Source organism: Dysidea avara, chromosome 4 (genome assembly GCF_963678975.1).
Source record: "Dysidea avara chromosome 4, odDysAvar1.4, whole genome shotgun sequence".
Classification (NCBI taxonomy): Eukaryota; Metazoa; Porifera; class Demospongiae; order Dictyoceratida; family Dysideidae; genus Dysidea; species Dysidea avara.
In genome coordinates, this window is record NC_089275.1 from 8,406,382 (window position 1) to 8,422,163 (window position 15,782).

The following is a 15,782-nucleotide window of genomic DNA, read 5'->3' on the forward strand; positions in this document are numbered from 1 at the left end:
GATGAAGGCTGTTTAGTGAATATACAGATGGAGTTACAGAATACAGCCAAGTATTGTAATTATGCATGGGAGGGTCGAAAATCTCTTATAGAATGTTGTTTAAAACAATACCAAATGTAGAATGAGAATCCTAATAGAAATATCTAAATCTTTTAAAATGTTTTCTTAGCTTGAATACATACTCTTATTTACTACTATTTATAACACCTCAACATTATAGTTTCTGTCTAGATACGGAGGAAGGAAAGTCGATGGCTTATAGTACACTACTCTTCATTGTTAGTGAGACAACTACAGCTGATTATCAATGCTCCAATCACCAGTTAATACTAGCGGTATGGCTGATCTACAACAAGTCACTGAGAAATTTCACATTGTCTACGCTACTGATAATCTACTTGTTCAAACAGATGATGCTTTGACCTCTGGTGGTTGCTAGACTAAACAATGAACTGTCTTGTAATGGCTGAAGTTGAGGAATATGACAATTTAATTTACCCCATTGCTTGTGCTTATATAATATCAGTCTGTGGTTAAGGAGCTGTGTACACCCTATAACCTGTTTATAAAGTTGCTGCTATTCTACAGGTACTATTCAGCCTCAATTACATTGTTCAGTTGATACTACACACTACAGAATAGCTGTTAATTCACTTGCAACATTTCTTTGGCCACCCTTGTGCTAAAAGATGGTTTTTGCCACCTGCATACTTACTTTTTATGTACTGAAATTACTAGCTCTTCAGACAATGTTACTGAGGTCCTTACAATATGTTATTAATGTATGCAAGCTGAGCTGGTTTAGCTCAGTTGCGAGAAACACTTTTGTGCTGCACATATGTGAACATTATGACACACAGTTGTATAAATACCAGTGCTCCACCCATCGTTCTCAAATTCTTCTGGATCTCCTACACCAGCTAGCCAAACAAATTTAATCAATCATAATGTTGCTCCCATCGCAATCATGTAAGCTTCCTATACTCCATATTGGTGACCCAGTGTCACGAAGTGCTGATCATCTTACGATAGGTGACAAGGTCAAAGATGTAAGAGCTCCTGCTAAGACTGAAGTAGTCGTGTGGTATAGCACTAGCCCCAGTTGTCATGTTAACACAACAGTGAGTACTAATATAGTGCAGATGGGAGCTGACTGATTTTACTGTAACAAGGTCTATTTTTGATAGTCACAAATTTGTATTGGCAGAGGTCTAAATGGACTGCAGAAACTGTTCTTGGTAAGGAGGTTAAATATCATGGAGACATATCTCCTAATAATGCACACTTTTCCATTCATTTTGATCAAATTTGATGTAATAAATATGAGGAAAAATTGACAAAATTAATAAGCATGAGCAATGTTGGTTGTTTGTTGACAGTGTAAAGTAATGCCTCGAGGAGATAGACAAAAATGATTAATTTTCAATGAAAAAAATGGTTGTAAAGGTCAAATCCATGATGGCACTATATCAAAAATGTACTGATATATGTCACAAGTACAATTTGTGTGGAAAGTTTCATAATTGTATTACAGTGTATGAAATGCACATTTTTGGTGCTATATGCTGTTCTACTATATAGGCAGCTAAATTAGGTGCTTGTAGACAGGAAACTTTTGCAGTGACTACCTGCTCAGCTTGGAGGAAAGTGTATTAGTTTGGTCCTGCAATATATGGCCACTGGCCCTACCAATGAAAAATTGTAACTACATGTACAATGCAAGGGTTTTCCCATTTGTATTCCACAAGTTCAGCAAAAAGCTGGTGAGTTTCAGCCAATACAGGTTCGTGGGCTCCTGATATGGTAAATGTCCTTAGAAGTCAAAACTAGTACACACTACTTACTCAATATCACTGTATTTTACAATAAAATAAGTTTATTGTGCGTAATAAGATATTTACAAGCATGTACATGTATGCTATGTACAAGAATACAATAATATTACCACAAAATAAGCATCTAGACAAACACAGCTGTAAATAAGACACAAAGTGTCAATACACAACAATATATTCCTAAACATACTCTTACAGCAAGCACACAAAAAGTGGTGCTTTAAAAGTGCAATAATTATGGTAAACAATATGGTCTAAGTTTAAAGACATCGTGTGTCTTTCTACACATTAGTCTGTGGTTCCTGGTTGGGATTAGGATCAAGTTTTGCAAGCAACCTTTCTGACATGGTCTTCGCGTAGCGTATCCTGCTGGCCAACTCTTTGGAACATCCAAATTTCTCAATGTGAGGTAGCCGGAAGGTACAGAAGTTTTTGTTCTCATCGATGAAACTAACAGCTCCCATTAGAGGACAGAATATCACCTTCGTATGATCTTGGAAGAAGTTGATCTAATAACAAAGCAGAAAGTTAGACAAACACATAGGTACATGCAAAGAGGAAAATGTTCTTTTTAACAAATACAGCCACTTCCTAATAACTATTCGCATAAATGATATGGTGGGACCTGTGATATTTAAAGAGGCGCCCATATCACATTTTAACACAAACAAACACCACATTCCTCAAGTCTCAACTACTACAAGGTAAGGCCAACTTGGTATATGCTCAAAATATTTTACTGAGTGGGTGAAAATTTTTGTCAACAACTGTAATGTTGAATTTAAATAAAATACTGTATAGCTGGTTTTTTTGTTGCGAGCTTTTAAATGCTGCAAGTAAAAAAAAAATGTGTCACAAATTTTCGCAAACACCCTGTCATTTCACAAATAAAATCTCGCAGCTTTTTATTATCCTTTCAGACGCTCACTAGAGATGCATGCGGAAAATTGTTGGAAATATGACCTCAGTGCTCCGCAAAAGCTCTTACATTCATGGTTACCACATTTATAACAAAATATGGACTGCAGTGTTTGGGGAACTGATAGGGGAATTACACAACAGGTGGCAGTTACAAAGAATTCAGACGAAACTATGAGACACCTGCCAAGAAATATACCAAGATTATGTAGTATGTTTATAGAGCAAGGTGGTGATATAGCTTATGTGGTAAAGGGTAAACAGTGGCAACAATTTAATAGTGACAATGTTTTATTGCAGCAGATTTAATTTTTGAAAATTTGTACCAGACACAAAAAATTCAGTGCGACAAAAACCAGCTATATGGTAGACTTGTATTGATTATTGTGTCCAAGACAGCACCTCACAGTATACTATAGGTACAGCAGTGTATACCTGTAGAATTCCATTTGACAAGTGTAACACAATGGCAGATCTCGTCCTGAACCAGGTACGCAAGTGAGGCAGACGTACCCCTTCTTCAACAGGACGCTCTCCAACTGAAGCACCAGCCTGGGAGAAATACATGAGAAATCCATCAATTAGCATACATGACAAAGTCAGTTCTATCAGGAGCTCATTTGTGGTGCAAATGGGCTCCTGGTTCTATAATAAACAATGGATTATAATAAACAATGGACTAGAAATAGAAGTCTTATAAAATATGACAATTGCTCATAAGAAATCAGTGGCCAGGAGGTCCTTAGGTGGTGATTATACAAAAAGACTTGCTAATTATAACTAAAATTCCTTTTGTTCATGTTCGATACCTAACAAGGTTGACACACACACACACAAACCCCTCCAAATAGACAAAGGGGTACACAATAATACAAAAGTGGTACCTTCAACAGGTGCTCAGACATGTAGCTACGGAAGTATTTCAACAAGGTGACCTTCTTGTACAATGTATCTGGGTAGGCACTGAGCCCATAGAAGTCTTCCTTTCCTTCACGATCAATGTACTGCATACTCCTGCGTAGAATGTGAAATAGTATGTACATACATGTAGACCACTAAATGTTGACATAGACATACACAGCAGCACATTTCATCACATGAACAAAGGCACAGAACACACACACTTGCACAACCATACAAATGTGCACATACACCATGCTGTTTTCACTACCCTATGCAGGTCACTGGACTATTCAACATGGATAGAAAAGACAGCAGTAAAGGTTAGACCAACAGTGGCTAATTCACACCTGCTTTACCGACAATGTTCATGACGCAGCCAGGGGACCCACTAGAACTTGAGTGGCAGCATACGACCCTGACACGGTGCAACCAAGCTGTGTCTATCCTACATGCAAGTGAAAGATGTTATCTTGGGAAACAGCTGGAGGCACTGGTGCCGAAAGACACTATCAAGCAGTATCTAGGCTTTGTGCTCAGAAAAATCTAATGGTTGATTTTGTTATCAGCATTAGGGGTACTTATGAGGTGATGCTGCTGACTGCTAAAAGTATAACAGTCACCACCACACTTACGGACACATGCAGACACAGTAACTCACTCTCCATCTTCTCCCAGCAGTAGCCTGGTGGAATCATTAAACAGCACCCCAACTGAAGAGTCACATAGTTGATATCCTAAACCATACTTGTCCGAATAATCCACCCACTTACTGACCCAAAATATTGGAATAGCAGCTGGGTCTTCTGCATCATCTACAAACACCCAATACCATTGAGGATAAAAGCTGGCCTCTCTTATAGACTTACTCACCATAATACTGTATAGGCTTTTCTGTAGGTTTACTGGCAATACAAGCATTTAACTGCGTCAGTAGTGAATTGAGATGCCAGTCTGGTGGGTCTAAATAAGAGACACATAGTAAAAGTCACACAACACAATTTTATACTGACTCTCATTCTGAAAAGCTGGTCCTGGGTTATCACTTGGGAACGGTTTATGTAGTTCCACAGCAGCACCGTGGTTAGCCTCAACAAATGGCTTACGGAAGCCATCACCAATGGCAACCTGGTTTGCATCACCTAGAGGTTTGCGATGAGCCAAGGCTGAGTCTGCCACGCCAATAGAAGAGGCACGTTTAAAATGGGGGGCAACTGTAAGACAACTAAACAAAGAAAACAACAGATTAACACAGAGAGAGCTGTCTATTACAGAATGTATACCTGATGGGTAGTTTTGTAGGAATGAAGCCTGTTTGGAAGAATGGGTCACAGAGAATACTTTCAGTGGTAGGGCGGTGCTTCGGGTCAGCTTGTAACAACTTTTGTATTAGATTTCTTGCATCTGAGCTGATGATTGAGGGTATTCGATACTCATTGCGTTTAATTCTTGTGTAAGTATCCTTCAGACTTGATGTCTCAAATGGAGGCTTTCCAACGAGAAGCGTATATCTAGGTAAAGAATTAGTGAAAAGATTCATACAATTTCACAATCCTATCTTACAAGATGCATCCAATAGACCACACATCAACTTCATAACTGTGACCCTTCTTGCCCAGTACTTCTGGGGCAATGTAGTTGGGCGTACCACATAGAGTTCTGTTAAGCAAATACTAACAAAATGCTTTGCCAATGTTTAGCCTTACCGTTTCCGTTCTCCATCAAAATCCACACGTGTTGCAAGCCCAAAGTCACCCAATTTAATATCCAGATCATCATTGAGAAATAGATTACCTAATTTGAGATCTCGATGTATCACATGTTGAGAGTGCAGGTAAGTCACACTAATTAGAATCTGTTTCATAAAAAACCGAACTTCCGGCTCAGTAAGAGCTTTTCTTCGTTTGTGAAGTTCCATTAGTGACTAAAAGTGGCAACAATAAAATGTTAGTTTAGTACAATTCAAACACTTACTCTTCTTCGACACAGCTCCAAAAGTATAAACATGTTATCCTTATCTTCGAAAAAACTATAAAACTGAACTACATGTTTGTGTTGCAATGACCTGTGGATGTCAATCTCCATGGCCATCTATTAGCAATTGTGAGGTAACCACGTAAATTTGAATTTCATTCAATTTACATACCTTGTCCTTTTGGTGCGGTTTTATTAACATACTCTTTGGGACTATCTTCCCGGCAAAAATCTCGTTCGTGTCCATGTCAACTAATTCGTAGCACTTGGCAAAGCCGCCCTGTTATAGAACAGATTTTGAGTTTAAAATACGACACACACAAAACGGCTAAAGGAGAAATGCCTTAACATAAACTGATTACTGACTTACTTTTCCCAGAAACCTTCCCATCTTGTATTTCTTCTTTTTCTTTTCATCGAAGAATATTACTTCATCTCTTTTAATTCCAGACGAAGATGCAGATTTCCCGCTCATAGTAGCCATGACTCGACACTGGCTCCGCTGTTTTGTTTCCGCAAAGCAAACGCTGAAAACTTACTCTAAAAATAAAGCTATTATAAACTGCAGTAAAACCCCTAGGTTTTCAAAAGCAAAATCACCACTGTAGAAGCTGTTGTAGCAAACGGGCGCTCAGAATTTGAATTGAGTGATCACGTGTACTAACCTCAAGTTTACACAGTCGCGTAGCCATAGCAAATAATAGATCACGCGAAGTTTTACGGATGTGTTGAGGTAGCGAGAAAAATAATGATCAGCTCTAAAGAAATCAAGTTCGAGCAAGACAATCCTGTGCCGAACGGGACAGTGTGTATTGCACTGTATGACGCCTCGCCAGAGTATAACATTGATTTGGATTTCAAGAAAGGAGAACAGATTGTAATCGTCGAACCATGTAACGTTCTTTTCTTCTACATAGGACGCAATTTACTAGGAAATGAGGGAGTAATTCCCATCAACTATTTCAAGTTTGACACATCAAAAAAGACGACACCAGAAATACAACTACCAGCTGGAAATGAAGGACGCTCCTCTCCACACTTGACTTCAAGTCCACCTCGTTCACCAAAAGTTGCGCCTAAACCCCGAAATAAAACAGGAAGCGTTGATTTCTCACCACAGAAACCTATTCCTGCGCCAAGGGGCAGAGGAGAACCGCTGCCGAGAGGACAGAGTCTGCCTAGTCACACAAGCGCTGATGATGATAGAGATAGCCCTAGGACCAACTACCCGGATATTGACAAGCGACCTCCAATGCCATTGCCCCAAGATGTTGTAGCACCACCGCCCAGCTCATCAATGGCTACAAACAACTTCAAGACAGATTCAGGGTGGTTTACACCAAACCTACCCCACGTAAGTGTCTAGTAAGGTTTTCAACTGGTATTTCTGTGTCTGGTCCTAGCTATTAAAAATTACATGAGGGCGAGAGGGTTTAGCCATTATACTATTATGCTACTGTATGACTTTATTGCCAAACTTCCCTTTATCCACTGTTTGCCTTGCTCCACTACCTCTGCTTCACTTGGGAATTTCATGGGGAGTAAGACTTGTTACCAAGACTCCACAGTGAAATGAATGAAATTTGTCGGCTAATATGTTCTACAACATTTCTATTATCCTTACTTGTAACAAATCTGCAGCGTACTTCATGAATAAACATGAGAGCGATCCTTAATTGGAATTCACGTTAAATCATTTATCTGAAAATGACCTTTCTCAGCCAAAACTTCATGTAAGCATTCCTAACTACATAATTGCTACTATCCTGAGACATAGTTTTGCTACACTTACACAAGTTAGGTGGTCAGCAACTGAATTTATTAGAGGCATACTTCAGTACAAAATGAATTGTGGTTGCACAGTACTATAGCTAGAAGTGCATTGTCTTTCAAAGGTTTCAAAATCATTTGGTTGTTAGTTAAGGGTATGGAGAGTGGCTGAGATGCATGGTACACTGTTCCTAATTAATGCTCACTTTTCTGTTGGTTTATATTGTACCCTGCAGGTTTGCTACAAATGCTATAGAACATATTAGTAGACAAATCTTGTTCATTCCACCGTAGAGTATTTATAATCTGGCATGTTAGTGCTTGCATGTGACTCCAAATCACAAAAATATTGTTGATCCAGGTTGTTCTGGGTTTTCCATGCTCCCTTTGTATACTGCATCAAAGGAAAGAATGGTACCAGACAGTACAGACACATTATTGCACAACTGAATGCCCCTCCCTCCCCCTCGAAAAGTGAAGTGATCATTCTGCAACATTTTCATTTTCAGCTATGTTCCACTTGTTGTACAGTGAATAAATGTGACTGAAATTTGGAGAAACATTCCAAATCACACATTAGAAGTTTCAAGATAAAACGGTTTTAAACTATTCAAGTCAGCATAACTTTCCAAGGATAGCAAGCACATGTATGAAATTTACACAAGAGATGCATTATCACTAGTGCTCACAAAGAGGTGGGGTAGGTAAGAGATAGCCTTCAAAATGGAGGCAGACCATGATTGAAGTCCAGACATGAGATTACAGGGCTGTGCTGGCTTCTTAGTGGCTGGTATGCAGCAAAAATCAACAGAAAAAATGTTTGGTCAACATTATTAGGCCATGCATCCACCATAAACTACTGATTCTTACTAAGTCAGGCCCTTCACAAAGCCTGAAACTGCCATCTGAGCTCTCTATACCACCCAGAAAAGATATCTGTTGTTAAAACAACCCTCGAGTAGCTTGAGTAGTACGATGGTATAACTATCCACTAATGGTAATAGTTTGATTTTGTCTGATGTGCAATTTGGAACAGTTTTGTAAAATCTGGTCACAAATGGAGACCAGTATGAGAAGTACCTCTGCAATACGGAAATCATGAACAATTCCTTTAATAGCCTATGCTGCATTACTGAGAGTCACACCTACACGATGGTGGAAATAAAAGGGAACCAAAAGGACAAAGTGTTGCCTAAGTATTATATATCAAACAGTGGAGAAATCAAGACCACGGCCATAACCATAGTCAAGGGGCGTCAGTCAGGTAGTAGAAAATTCAGGAAGAGGATTGCTCTAAGACATTTTGGGCTTGATTATGCCTAACCAGTACTGCCAAGCTGTCATGAAGGAAAAGTAAGGCTGGGTTTTGGGTGATATTTTGGACAGGAAAGTTCAAACTTTCATGACTGCTACTACTATACTGTATGATAAAAATCAGCTGGTCCCAAAGTGTCCGTCGTGTATAGGTTCCACTGTAGTCTAGTCTGATAAATAGTCAACAATTCTCTATATTACCATAAGCATGCTCCATAATTAGAAACAGGTTACTTGTGGAGGGCTGAATAATGTCTCAGTACAACATAATGGCTTCTTGTCACTTTTGCAGCAGTAACCAGAAAATGCATCATAAGTGAATGTCTGTCCATGCAGAAATACTAGTGTATGCGTGTTTAAGAATTAACATTCAGTAAACAGTGACAGGCTTTGTATTGTGGTGTCTGGGATCAATAAATTCGTACTGCAATAAAAATATACCACACTAAGTAATGTCACTGTATGTATGTTGTCCCACTCTACATCTTACTGTGTTTACTGCTGTAATTGCAGGTCTTAGGTGGTAAGAGTCAGTTTTCCACCTCAGCCCTTCAGAAGATGCAATCAGCAGTATATGTCTTTGCCCACAAGTCAATCATGCGCATCAGATATTGTGGAGGCTCCTATGACATTTTGAATGAACTTGTCTCTATGTTTGAGGGTCTTTACACAAAGAATCCATCCTTGCTGTCACCACTAGAGGTTGAGCTAAAACGCTACCCTTCTGCTGCTGACTGGGTGATTAAAATCACACCCACATCACCAGAGGAACTACATCTGTGCCGTGCTATGGAAATTGAGAAGAACAACACATTAAATCCCGATGGGCTTAATCCTGAGCTGGAACTCTTCAGTAAAGCAGACTGGGACAAGTTCATTGAGTGGGCATTGCGTAATGGCCAAAATTGATTTGTGTGTTATTGTTTGTTTGTATTATAATTTGTGTGTGCTATAATTTGTGTCTGTTATAATTTGTATGTGTGTTCAAGTTTATGCGTTATATTATGCTCTGTAAATTGAAAGACATTTTGTATGGCAATTATTATTATTTTGTGAAAACTCTCCTTTTCAGATCATGTGTAAATGAATATTTCCATTGTTTTGTTTTGCTATGTTAAGCTAGCAAACAATGACGTTACAGGGTAGGGAGTTAAATTAGGTTCTTGGATTTAAAATTAACAGTAGTTTCCAAGATTCATCATTACTGTACAGGGACAATTCTAAGAAAGGATGGTAGTATTATGTTTTTGGGACCTATATAATGTGTCGTTACAGTGGAGAGTTGATTATCCAAACTAATATTAGAGAAGGGGTGTTTGTACAATATATAGTACATAAATCAAGCATCCATTCCATTGATTTATATTCAGTGTTTTTGTTCAATTACTCTAATAAAGCATACACTTTTTGACAAAATACTCTAATTGAGCAGTCACTTTTGGTGTTTGTATAGTCAACTCTCCACTGTATAATGACGTTGTGAAAGTACACCTTAGTACAGTTATGTTTGGGACATGGACTTGGTGTCATGAGGTAGCCTTATAACTGAGGTCATGAAGTACATCTTAGCTGTGTTTGAGACCTACTGGGTACTTGACCATAATGAGGTCATGAAGTACATTTGGAAAGGAGGGTAAAATAAAAACCCTCCACTATAAGAGACCAGTTCATGTCATAGGAGCCTCCACAATATCTGATATTCATGATGGACTCATGGGCGAAGACATGTATTGCTGATAGTATCTTCTGAATGGGGGGAGGGACTCATGATCTCTAATCAATAAGTGCCACCCCTGAGGAAATGGATCTGGGTACGAGACTAATATTATAGCCATGTTCACTGTATTGAGGCATATTGTGTGAAATTTTGCTTACAGTTAATGCAAGAGTTGATAATCATATATATTTGTAACTCTTGCATATGATTTTACAATGCCTATAGTATGAGACATCATAAACTTCCAAAAATGACACACTCAGAATTTTCTTTCATATATAACTTCATGATCAGTTCAAAGAAACATAAAGCCACCAAATTTGGAACACTGAGGTGTTCTGTACACATTGTTTTCCTATTGTGTCAATTCTTACACAAATCCTAATTCTCTACTTTTAGAGCACCAAGTGTATGCTTTATTAGAAAATTATGTTGCAAGTTTAGGTGTATCTGCCAACTATTTACTAAAACCCAAACTAGCTGTAGTTGAAACAAAAATTTCCCTGTAAACATTTTATCCTTACAAAATCTGTTTTTGATAGTATGGACTGTAAAAAATCTGGTGAACCATGGTTCTGAATTTTATACTATAAACAGTGTACACATATGGATTGTATAATTTCACTGTAACAGAATTTTAAAATTCTAACAGTACTAAACCAAAAACTAGACTATAAACACTGCCTGCGCAATTATAAATCTATTAGTGTTGTAGAGCCATTCCATATTTGAAACAACCAAAAGTGTTTTTTATGCATTACCTTATGAGTATATCGTAGTCCTAAAAAGATATATTTTGAAAAAAAATTAAGCTTATGACATCTTCCACTATTGGTAAAATAATTTTGGCCACAAGAATGAGAATTCCCATTAGCATTCTGCAGTGTGGAAGGACAAGAGGATGGTGCCCACTCCGATATCAAGAGATCCAGCATGTTGTATATAAACAATGAAATTAAGCTAATAAAGTGATATACGGGCTGTAATAGTACATGCCTGTGTGCACCTTGTTGTATAGTTTTAGGCATGTATACTGTTGTGTCTGTATAACTATAGCAATAATATTAACTTTGATACATGTAGCACTAAGGAAGAATGGCCATGGCCAATTATGGCAATTAGTGAAGTTTAAATGATCTGCCCGCCTCTGAAGTGTTCTTAGAACATACACCTACTATCAAAAATACTCTAATTGAACACCCTTTATAATTTTATGTTAGGTACAGATAAACGAGGGTGGTGACTAAAAGTGTATTATATTTATGGTAGATTCAAAATATGCATTACTGAATCAACTGATTTTGTGATTTATAATGCTGACATCTATATACTATTTTTATCACAGGTGAATTTGTCTACAAGGCTAATTGCAGTGAGGACCAGTGGATTATACATGACATGTCACCCACAGACAGTGGTACACCACACAATGCATACATACACAATTTAATATACATGTGTGACACTACAAAGCATTTTGACAGCTTACAAAATAATTTTCTGGTCTGCTCCTCAATGTCAAAAGCTAGTAGGTAACTTTAGGAAAGACTGCTCATGGAGACAGGGTAACAGGGGATATGTTAAACAAAGCTTAAGGTGTTGTATCTGACAATGAAGTAGAAGGAACGGTTACCAGTGGTAGCGGGCTAAAGCCCCCTCCCCCAACTTTCAAAAAGCAGGAGTAGAACTCCCCCCTTCCCCCAATAAATTAAGTTTTGTGATGTCATAAGTCATATCAAATGATCAACGTGGTATACGCTTTCACAGGATTATTGGCTAAAACTGCCTCCAGATTCAATCCCATATATAGCACTTATTTTTGAAAATATTCCTGGGAGGCATATGCATTCCCCCAGGTCCCCCTAGTAAGAGAGTGCATGTACCGGCCTCAAGTAGCTATACTCAGTCCCCCAAATTTTTCATACCTTCCTCCACCACTGGTTACTGATCCAAATTCCATTAAATTTCACCTTCAGTGTGACATGCAACTACAAGTCATACCTGTAAACCCAGCACAGAATCTAATCAGAATTCAAGGACATGATAGCAGGCATTTAATGGTACCCATGGCCAAGCTCAAAAGATACTATGTACGTATAAAGATATTGAACGTACTGCATGGTCATGTGACACTATAGCAGCATCCTAAATGTCACTTATGTCAGTACATATGTATACTGTGGATTGGTATTATGTTTAATCCAATTGATGGGTAATGTTGTGAATCTTTCTGGATTGTCTTGTGTGCCTGTTGAAAGCAGGAAATTTGTAGACAAGACAAAAATAACTTTAAAAGTTTAACAGCACTCAGTTGCTGTATTTGATCATAACACTTTCACTATCCTAATGATGTAACTGAAAGATGTTGATTTAGAAGTACCCGAATAAGTGATGTGATTCCATGCAAGTCATCTACTGTTTGTGGTTTGGTATCTGAACTGCTAGAGTAGTGGTAGCTGCACTACATAAAGGGCTGACTTTTTCATGCTGAAAGATTCTTATGTGCATATACAAAGCACAGTACTAACACATTCTGATTAACATTATGCACATGTAGAAAAAAAACAAAAACTCAAGCTACAGATGCTGAGTTGTCTGTTGACTCCACTGTGAACACAGACAATGCTGATGTATGTATTATAATGATCATCATTGAACAGCCAGATGTTGCATTTAGCGAAGAAGTGCATGCATAGATGATTTAGTACAGTTTACTTTACATTGGCGCCAGGCTTAAGTGCAGTGGAGATACAATAGAAGGAAAAATTGGTTTGCTGTATCCAGTAGCCATGTCCTTGTCTTGTGATCACTGATGTACCAGTTTTACAATGTAACATGGATGATGGATAATCCTCAAGCTCAGTTTCTGATGAATGAACTGACACTGCAAAACTGTTGCAGGGTATATACATGCTACAATTAAGCTATATAGTATTTAGCTTACAACCTATAAGCAGCAGTTAACTTCATTGTCTTGTATTGAAACACATGGCTGTGTCACCATTTCATCCTGTGCTTTTAAAATCTCTACAAAACCTCTCATCATTGAGGAAAGATGTCTCAAGAAATTATTGTATGAAGCATGCACTTGCTCAGAATTTCAAGTGCATCAAATTAAGCCAATTATGAGTTAATCAATTACTTTTGGAATCTCAACATCAATCACAAGGAACTGTTGGTTATTGCAAGGAGTTGTGCCTGATCCAACCTGACTAAAATAGTATGCTCTTTATTTCTTTAAAACTCTCACCATTGTCTCTCAATCCAAATTCATTGTCTGCAAACGTTTAAAAAGTTTTCCTTATATGCTCATCACAGGCTACATTGTCTGTTATTACATTATTTCACTACTTCATTGTTACTTGGATAATATTGTTTCACAACATCTGCTACTGAATACATTAAATAATGCACTATTGTAATTCTCTTATTCCCAAGATGTTAAAAACTGTAAAGACAAGCTGTTATTTATATGCTATTGCAAGCAAATTTGGCAACTCAACCTGACTTTGTCTCTTGCAGAATATGCTAAACCATTCACAGCATAATTATGCCGGCACTCCTAGCTGAATCAAGTGTTAAAAAGGAAAAATTGCAAATCATTTTAAAATCAGATGGAGTGTTATATTTCATTATCTAAACTGGAGGTGCGAGATGACCACTGGAAAATATAAAAATGATGTCCTTTTTATGTTCCAGCTCTTGTCAAGATGCTTCTTGCAGTGTGTCTATATAAACATGATGCAAGTGCTAGTTTCATGATACGGAATATGGTGATGATGAATATATTATGCTATTAGCTCCATTGTTAATTTCTGTGTGGTGCAAATTCTAACAGTTATGAAGTCACCTTGATCCTGTTTCAAAGGTATTGAGGATGTTACTGTAAACCTCAACAGCAACTGTTAACCCAGCTGAGTTCACATCTGTTATTGTTCAGGAATGGACTCATAGAGTGACTTCAAGAAATTAAATGCAGGGCATCAGAACAAATTTCCTGTCAGAAGCACATAACCAAACCTTAAGAACTCTGTATGGTTCAATTGTAAATTCACCATCATACAGTGTAACTACTCTTTTATTTTATTTTGCAGAATTTTGTATGTGAGGTGAATTTAATACTTGCTACAGGTGCTACCATAGCATCAAATGATGCTGTACAAAAGCCGTCATTGTAGCATCTATGATAGATGATATTATAGCATCTTTTCATCTACGAGAGGTTCTACTATAGTAATGTGACTGCTCAATAGACACTTACCATAGGTATAACACATCTGTTTTAACAGTACAAGCACACTGGAAATCTCAGGGAACCAGCCATATGTCTACCTGTTTCAGCCAGTAGCTAGTGGGCATGCATCTCCATGCAGCCATGGTCATTTAGCCAGCTACAACTGTTTCATATGTATATAATTTTAAGTAGTGAGAGAGTGACTAACTGTCAGTATAACTTGTTCAAATAGGGACAAGTTCACCTTTGATCAAATTAATAGCCACATACTTCAACTGGTGAGTGATGTTAAAATGCTAGCTGAAGAATTTTTTTTGTTTAAACTGAGGTGTTGCATGGTTCACTGCTTTTCCTGATAGCTCTCTTACTAATATAAAATAGAGGAGAGTTTCTAACAATGTAGGATTGGTAGGAATCCACTAGGATACATTTCAGCAAAAATTACATCCATATCTCAGTAGAGCAACAGCTTTGACTACACATAATATACTTCTTCTCAATCAGTTCTCCAATTTCCAGTAACAGTGTTAATTTATCAAAGATCGATTAACAGGTCTGTTCAATGATACCCAGTCAAGCTGCATTGTGGGGCAGTAAGCTAGATGCTCTCTCTCACTATTAATTATATAATAATGAACTCTTGGCATTAGAGTAAAAGTTAGTGAATGGTCCATGCACATATTTATGCGCAAGTACATCATAAAGATTTGCTCTGCATTGCATTATAATGTTACCCCATCAAATTGACACAATATAAAATTCGATCATAGCTATAGATCTTTAGAAATGCAAAGGATCTATGGTTGGATATAAAACAGCACATACTGTAATACAACACTTTATAAAGTCAAGGTTCTTCAGAACAACAGGGTGAGCACTCCACACATAATAATGATCATGAAACTAGCAGCAATGGTCACTCCAGCTCCTTCACCTTTACCTTGAGGGTTAACAACATGCAATTATGATTACTCCTCCTATAGATAAGTTTGAACATGCATAGCAGCATATCAAAATTAAAAATCATTAGCTATATCAAGACACACAATAATGTGTCATGCGGCTAATGCCAGCCAGTGTGAGGTCGGGTGAGCCACCGACAGACAAGTGTGTACTTAAC

General features: G+C 37.8%; 3 protein-coding genes across 4 annotated transcripts in view; 1 reads left to right on the top strand and 2 right to left on the bottom strand.

The window, feature by feature from the left end:
* Nucleotides 1–1,871: 1,871 nt before the first annotated feature.
* LOC136252675 (serine/threonine-protein kinase PLK1-like) lies at nt 1,872–6,712 on the bottom strand. The gene is made up of 12 exons (XM_066045226.1): nt 5,998–6,712; nt 5,800–5,907; nt 5,628–5,744; nt 5,360–5,577; nt 5,217–5,312; nt 4,937–5,164; nt 4,667–4,878; nt 4,527–4,616; nt 4,315–4,468; nt 3,638–3,767; nt 3,189–3,305; nt 1,872–2,344 (listed from the first exon to the last, which is right to left on the bottom strand). Exons 1-12 carry the CDS (start codon nt 6,109–6,111, stop codon nt 2,117–2,119), a joined length of 1,812 nt encoding a protein of 603 aa, XP_065901298.1. The 5' UTR covers nt 6,112–6,712; the 3' UTR covers nt 1,872–2,116.
* Nucleotides 6,319–9,829, top strand: LOC136252676 (uncharacterized). Its single transcript, XM_066045227.1, has 2 exons — nt 6,319–6,981; nt 9,225–9,829. The coding sequence occupies exons 1-2, from the start codon at nt 6,376–6,378 to the stop codon at nt 9,618–9,620; spliced, it is 1,002 nt and encodes a 333-aa protein (XP_065901299.1). The 5' UTR covers nt 6,319–6,375; the 3' UTR covers nt 9,621–9,829.
* A 5,612-nt stretch (nt 9,830–15,441) lies between these two features.
* Nucleotides 15,442–15,782, bottom strand: part of LOC136252992 (uncharacterized) — a 46,253-nt gene continuing 45,912 nt past the window's right edge. For both annotated transcript variants that reach the window (XM_066045580.1, XM_066045579.1), the window contains exon 7: nt 15,442–15,602. In XM_066045580.1, the coding sequence (XP_065901652.1) occupies nt 15,520–15,602 (83 nt within the window). In that variant the 3' untranslated portion in view covers nt 15,442–15,519. The remainder of the gene's footprint in view (nt 15,603–15,782) is intronic.

Coding starts and splice junctions, on each gene's coding strand:
- LOC136252675 (XM_066045226.1), bottom strand. CDS start 6,111: ATGGCTACTATGAGCGGGAAATCTGCATCTTCGTCTGGAATTAAAAGA. Junction 3,768..4,314: donor CTGCTGGGAGAAGATGGAGA/GTGAGTTACTGT, acceptor CATTCTACGCAG/GAGTATGCAGTACATTGATC. Junction 3,306..3,637: donor TGTCTGAGCACCTGTTGAAG/GTACCACTTTTG, acceptor TATTTCTCCCAG/GCTGGTGCTTCAGTTGGAGA.
- LOC136252676 (XM_066045227.1), top strand. CDS start 6,376: ATGATCAGCTCTAAAGAAATCAAGTTCGAGCAAGACAATCCTGTGCCG. Junction 6,982..9,224: donor TTACACCAAACCTACCCCAC/GTAAGTGTCTAG, acceptor CTGTAATTGCAG/GTCTTAGGTGGTAAGAGTCA.